Source organism: Vicia villosa, linkage group LG1, assembly GCF_029867415.1.
Source record: "Vicia villosa cultivar HV-30 ecotype Madison, WI linkage group LG1, Vvil1.0, whole genome shotgun sequence".
Taxonomy (NCBI): Eukaryota; Viridiplantae; Streptophyta; class Magnoliopsida; order Fabales; family Fabaceae; genus Vicia; species Vicia villosa.
In genome coordinates, this window is record NC_081180.1 from 251,374,009 (window position 1) to 251,380,940 (window position 6,932).

General features: G+C 34.3%; 1 protein-coding gene across 1 annotated transcript; it reads left to right on the forward strand.

The window, feature by feature from the left end:
• The first annotated feature begins 1,316 nt into the window (after positions 1-1,316).
• On the forward strand, positions 1,317-5,398 carry LOC131645177 (protein EI24 homolog). The gene is made up of 11 exons (XM_058915839.1): positions 1,317-1,625; positions 1,742-1,807; positions 2,126-2,276; positions 2,828-2,880; positions 3,689-3,823; positions 3,945-4,008; positions 4,117-4,202; positions 4,283-4,365; positions 4,863-4,939; positions 5,080-5,195; positions 5,293-5,398. The coding sequence occupies exons 1-11, from the start codon at positions 1,522-1,524 to the stop codon at positions 5,357-5,359; spliced, it is 1,002 nt and encodes a 333-aa protein (XP_058771822.1). The 5' UTR covers positions 1,317-1,521; the 3' UTR covers positions 5,360-5,398.
• The last annotated feature ends 1,534 nt before the right edge of the window (positions 5,399-6,932 follow it).

The following is a 6,932-nucleotide window of genomic DNA, read 5'->3' on the forward strand; positions in this document are numbered from 1 at the left end:
CCTATAGTAGGCCATAGGCCAGACTTAGATCTTGTAAGTTTATCGTAGGATAGGCTCAAGCCTTCTAATTTCTAGCCTAGTCTATTTCCACCCCTACTGACAGGCATGTAACACTCAAGGCCAAGAAGGCGGAGAGTGGTTACATGTAACACCCTATGGCGGGGGAGTGGTTGTCAGTGCACGAGGCATGTTAGTGAGACACTCCTGGCAGCTTTTAGGGGATCCCGAGGCTGTGTAGGAAAGAGACTACATGGTTGAAAGATGTCTTATCAAGATTGATAGGTACTATCTATACCAACAAAATGCATCTTCTTTTCGGTAGCACATTCCATAAGAACTCCACAGTTAAGCGTGCTTGACTTGGAGCAATAGGATGGGTGATCTTCTGGGAAGTTTTTCGAAAAGCGTGTGAGTGAGGACAAATCATGCTGAAAACATCAGTGTTGATTTGTGTGGTCACTCGATAATTCCGAAAGCAGTCGGGGGGCGTTACACAAGCTATCGAGATTTTTGTTGCCACTTCCCCTTGCTCGCTGATTCCTTTTGGCCTCATCGATGTCAAAAATTGGAAGGGATGTCGGGTTGAAAGGGTATGAAGGAGTTCTAAATATAGGTCATTCTTCCTTATCTTGGCCTTTCGTTATGGCAAATTGACTTTCACATCAGATGCGAATCTACGAGTCTTCGATGCAGCAGTTCACAAAGAATGGAGCAGATCTACAAATCTTCGATGCAGCAGATCACAAAGAATGGACTGTAAGGTAAGCACTCCAACACCAAAATCCTGAACTGCAAGGTTAGCTCTCCCACACCAAAAATCCTTAAAAGAATGGACTGCAAAGTTAGCACTCCAACACCAAAATCCTGGACTGCAAGGTTAGCACTCTCACACCAAAAAACCCTTAAGAGATTTAAAGTCCCGCATGCCCGAGACAATGATTGAACCCATGACCTATGATTAAGTTGTAAAAGACCCCGCCATCTATCCACGTGTTCTTGGCTAATAGAATACTTTTACATCATAATTAAATAATCATTAATTAGTTTGAGAGTCAAAATCGACTCCCCCTTACCAGATAATTGGCATGTCCAAAAGATATATTAAAAATAAAATAAAATAGCAATTTAAAATAGAATAAAAGGTGAAAGTATTGATTAGTCTGTACTAAAAAACTATATTAGTTTCCTAAGAAAAAACTACCTATTGTATATATATATATGACAAAAATGTTTAAAATTTTAACTTAATTTTTGAAATTAATTGACAATTAACTGTTTTTAGGCTATTTTTTAAAATCCTTAGCTTTATCAAATTGTGTTATTTTTCAGGTTATTGTTTCAAATCCTTAAATTCATCAAAGTTTGTTACTATGTTTCAAATAAAAACAGAACAAGTTACTTTTGTTCTATAAATTTAGTTGATCGGTTCTTATTAATAAAAAAAATAAAAAAAAATAATCATCAATTTGATGATGATCATGAATATGCGAATTTTGAAGGTGAAGTAAAAGTAAAGCGTTGATGATGAAGCAGATAACGGAAAAGGTGAAGTCTTGCGGTGTTCTATGGCTTGAGGGTTTGAGAGAAGCATGTTGTCTTCACCGTGTTGTTATTCTCTGTCTCAGGTAACTTTTCATACTCAATTACTCATCTTTCACTTCACCAATTTGAGTTTGAATTTGAATTTGAATTTGAACTTGAAATTGAAATCGAAATTGAAATTGAATTTGGTGTTTTGTAGGTCAAAGAATCTTTTGATGCGAACAGGCCAGTGTTTTCTCCTCAATGGTTTCATTTTCTTAGGAAGGTATCTACTCTTACTTACTATTTTTGTTTTTACCAATCAATTTCTAACCCTAGGTTTTCCTTGTATGGATTCTTCAAACAGTGCCCTTAAGGTGTTTGTTAGAATGACCCTTGTATTTTTGCCATGTTTTTTGTTTCTTTTTGTTACTAGTGTGTCTTTGATATCCTATTCACTGGTTTTGACTGCTCTCAGATCAGATGAGTGAACTGATCAGTGATATGTGAAGATCTGTTTTGACTTGCCTGAACATTATTGGTTGATACATACATGCATAATCGATGTGTTTGATGATTTGAACATCTTTAAATTTTTGTGCAGTATATTCGTCCTAAACTCGGTTGTCATTCCTGCTTTGTGGTGGATATTACCTGATCAATGCTCGCAGCTTGTTTCTCATGAACTATGTGCATTAGGTGGAACTTTGAAATTTTATTCTTTCTTACGTCTTGCACTCATTCAGCTCTTTTATGTAAGTATATAATATGTTATTTTTGAAGTGTACTTTGACCTGAAAAATCGCTTTGTTGCTTGTTCTTATTCTTCTTCCTCTCTTTACAAGTAGATATTTGTTTGCCTTTAGAACTTGCATGGATTTTCAGCATTTTTTTTTTATATATGAAAAAATCAATTTTTTTGAGCTAATATCACTTTGGAAGCAGATCTGATCATGTACTTTCTGCATCACAGCTTTTGGGTTTTTTGTTATCTTATATAATATGCCTAAGATAGCAATACGATTCAAATATTTGCGCTGAATCAGATTTTCACCAATAAGTTGATCTACATACTATGTTACAGGCAGGTTAAACAGACTTGCTGACCCATAATTTGTCTTAGAAAAGCATGACATGCCTTTCAAAAGCTAGTGTTTGTCAAGATAGTTGCATAATTGCTCTTGAGAATTTTCTCATTTTTCATTGTTAAATGTATTCCAGATATCTTTCAATATCTAGACTGCCATGTAAAGCCTTTGAATGAATGAAGTTTTCCAACTAATCTTTTGTGATTGTCTCCTTGCAGGCTCTTTGGTTTTACCCATTATATGTATTTAGCATAGTTCTAAGCACCTTATGGTAATTTTCACTCTCTAATTTATTCTGCCCATCTTTTTTGTCATGTTTGATGCATTGTGCTGGCCTTCTTTGTGATTTTCCCTGTCAAGTTATTACTTATTTCACTGTGCCTTCATTACGTAGAAATGAAATTTCATAAATCATGGAAGTATTTTTTTAAGAGAATAAGATTTATTCTTTGAAAGGTCATTAAACACCACAAAGTAGAGACATAGTGTAGCTGTCCAATCCCTTTTTGCACCCATGTATCAAATCCTATAGAATGGATATTTTGGACTGCTTCTTTTTCTACCAAAACAATGCTGAATTGAAATTCTTGTTGGAGATTCTAGCTTATAAGTCCCAACACAGGTGTCAAAACACATCAATATTGCGAAATAGTGTTTGGTTCCATAGGCTAGTTTTCAGTTGATTGTCATGTTTTCATTGCAATCACAAACAAAGTAATGTCAATTGGATTTCCATATCTAATTAACTTTCCATAAAGTGGTCATGAACTAGTATATTGTTATCTAAATGAGAATTTGTGGTAACAAGGATCCAAAAGCTAAGGTCCTAAGGGAGTAAGCTTTTAGAGGAAATAGAAAATGAATCTGGTGTAAAGAGGATGAATCACAAAGAAAGGAGGAGGGAACATTTTTTTCCTTCTTTTCTAGCTGAAAGCTTGGGGCTGTTGGGAGTTCTGTCAACTTCTGGGAGCTCTTGCTTTTATTTTTCGTATTTGTTTTCTTGTCAAATATATCATTACCACTCTCCCATTGTAGGATATGATTTATTTCTATAAAAAGTGCTAAGGGTGTGTATTTAGGTACAATGACATTGCCAAGTATGGGTATGCTGCAATGGGAAGATCTAAGCTTACTGTGGACAAAGTCTCCAGCCAAAACAACACACCAATTATGCAAAATGCTATTCAAGCAAAAAGACCATCTGGCCTTGAAGGGTAAAGATCTAATTATGAGTTACTTCATACTGCATGCTTTTTCTTTCTTTCTTATTGATATTAATTCTTACCAAGTTAATCAACACCTAAAAGGTTCAGCTACTTTGTTTGCTTAACTCAGGGTCATGATTGGAATTGGAGAGCAGGTGTATTCAATACTCCTTTTGAGTGTTTTCTTCCTTGAGGTAATAAATTGTTATACTATCTGTTCCTTATATTCAACAAACTTGATTTTGGTTTGCTTTATCCTTCGTAGTTGTATAAAATCATACAATTTCTAATGTTATTTGCAGGTTTATGCAACAGGTTTCATACCATTCATAGGGAAGGTGCTCAACTTTTTACTCCTTTCCTGGATGTATGCATATTACTGCTTCGAGTATGTAGTCCTAATACACCTTTGCTTAAGGTTTTCCTTCACCAATTGGATACATGTTTTAAAGTATGCTTTTTGATTAGGTATAAATGGAATTTCAATGAAGTGGCTCTTGACAGAAGGCTGGACTACTTTCAGTCTTACTGGCCATTTTTTGCTGGTTTTGGTAAGATTTTTAAAGACAATCCTTTTTTGCAATTAAGTTTATAAAGAACACCTGTTTGTTTCACTAACGAAAAATACATGTTCAAAATCACGCGAACTCTTTTTTGACGCCTCTCAAATAAAACGACTTATTTTACAAACCTTAGGAAGAACAATTATTTTTCTCTGTATATTTGATAATAAAAGTATGATACAACCAGTCCTTAGCATATCTGCTTTGAGATAATATTAAGGGTTGTTTGTGCAAGGATAGATTTGGTGTATGGCAATGGAAATTGAGGATCTTCAACTTTAAGAATTATGCACTTACAGAACAAAATGCTAATAATTCAATATATATTGTTGCCTACTAGGCTTGTTGATGTTTAAAGTTTAGTCTAGCACCATTTTCTTGTTGAAGAGTGTTGAACTATGGAATACATTTTTCTTTCATGTATGATACTTTATCCGATGATTCCATTCATATTTGAGATTAATTAGTGATTTATGCCATTACAGGAAGTCCATGCGTTTTGGCTATATTCTTTTTCTCTCCACTTGTGAGTTATGGGATTATGGCTATACTTTTTCCACTGGTATGTGTGACTGTTTTGGTTGTGAGTGTTACCCTTGCGTTTTGACTTACGAATTTTTCACATTTTCGTTTTGTTAGTCAATACTAAAATAACATGTTTATGAGTGATAGTAAATTGGTATGCTACATCGTACATTTCAGTTTGTTCTAACTGCAACTGGATCGGAGGCTGACCAAGAAATATCTTTTGAAAGATCTAAATGGAGACCTGCAGGAGTGGAAAGGCTTCCGATATTTTATGTTTCAAATAATGTGTCGTAAGCTCTTCATTACTTATTCTTTCACATTGCATTAAAATCGCATCTATTGAGATATTATCATTGTAGCCGCATACTTCAATTTTGGTTTATGTAGGATGTGGATTTTATCTCTTTTACCTCTGGAGAAACAGGACCGGACGCAAGATAGAAAGGCACAATAAGATTATTGTACTCAATGAATATTGCATAACTGATGATTGGTACGGTATAAGAACACAAACTCTGACTTTTTCTACTGGATTCGGCATATACAACCCTCCAAATACTTTTATCTTTTACTGAAAGTTGATTAATTTGTTTTGTTTAACGCTGCAGAATAAATTTATTTAAGGTGCTGATGCGGTCTGAACTAGACACTGCGCGACTTCAGAATTCAGGTGCAGAAAGTTGAAGGCTTAAATCTACAAACTACTGCCAGAATTGAAGTCGACCTCATTATAGAGAAATTCTACTTTGTGTAGGGTTGGCTCTAATTAGAGGTTTGTGTTTTAGGATTCCTGCTTGTATATATAGATTATGCTGAATTTGGTTGTAAGTTGCAAGCCTCAATTTGTGCATAATATTTATAATCCTTTTCAATATTTTATGCAAAACTACTTAGCACAACAATGCAATCCATACATTTTGCCAAACAATAACTTCGCTCCTCAAGGAAGGTGCAACGCGATTCTCACCATGTCAAACTCCCACATGAGATTAAACACAAAATAGCAAAATAGTTTGGATAAATAGTAACACATTGCTACAAATTCAACTTTACCTATGTGCAATATATCGATCATATATGGAGATTCGTAACTCTGATTAAGTGAAACTAGGAAAGCTAACTTCCAGAGATATAACTTTCATGAAGAAGTCAAAAGGTTAATTCAGACTATAAAATAACATAAAATAACAAGTAAAATTATGATGATCTTACAATGTCGATGGATAAAATTAGGTTATTCTCTAAACTCTAAAAGTCCATTACAGTGCCTATTTAATGAGAAGAAAGACAAGAGTTTCAACTGTCTAATTTTTCTACAATATTGATATCAAGAAGAAGGGGAAAAGAAGACTACTATTAGAAGATTAATAGTTAATCTTGGTATCGTCGTTGGTTATCATTCTGGTACCTCTATTGTATTTGATGAGGTTGTTGATAATATTAGTATTATTCTTGTTGAATCAAGCATTGTTGTTGCTTGTTTGAATACTTATGTTGTTGATTTGAGTATTGTTGGTGTGATGATCTTGGATTTTGATATTGATATTTTTTTTAATACTCCCACCCTTGATTGATCCTTATCAAGATTATCACTCCATCTGAAATTTGGATGAATTCTCCAACAGGTTTACAAGTGCTTGATATTGAGCTATTTATTTAAAAAATTTCCATGAAATTAACATCTTCTTCAATGTACCCACCTAATTTAAATTGGCCACTTTCGCGATCTTCACCACAGTTTACATGCAATAGTTTGTTGCACGTATTTTACCTGATGATAACCCCTTAGGAGATCCACCATTTTCTTATGCAGTACGTACAATTATGCCTTCATCTGTTTGTGGTAGGCTAATAGTGCATTATGAGTATCAATTCTCGGTCAAATAACACACAATTCTCATTTTAGGCCATGTCATATATCAATTCTTTTACTACCGTAAGAGACTTGTTTAACATGGTGTCTCCAACAAAAGAATCAAAGAGTAATCTTGTTTCTTCACCAAGCCAATTTGTTAAGTATTTTACTT

What these genes read in the sequence shown, in the direction of transcription:
- LOC131645177 (XM_058915839.1), top strand. Translation starts at nt 1,522, where the DNA reads ATGATGAAGCAGATAACGGAAAAGGTGAAGTCTTGCGGTGTTCTATGG. An exon ending in AGACCATCTGGCCTTGAAGG is followed by an intron (nt 3,824 to 3,944) that starts GTAAAGATCTAA and finishes TGCTTAACTCAG; the next exon opens with GGTCATGATTGGAATTGGAG. An exon ending in TGAGTGTTTTCTTCCTTGAG is followed by an intron (nt 4,009 to 4,116) that starts GTAATAAATTGT and finishes TGTTATTTGCAG; the next exon opens with GTTTATGCAACAGGTTTCAT.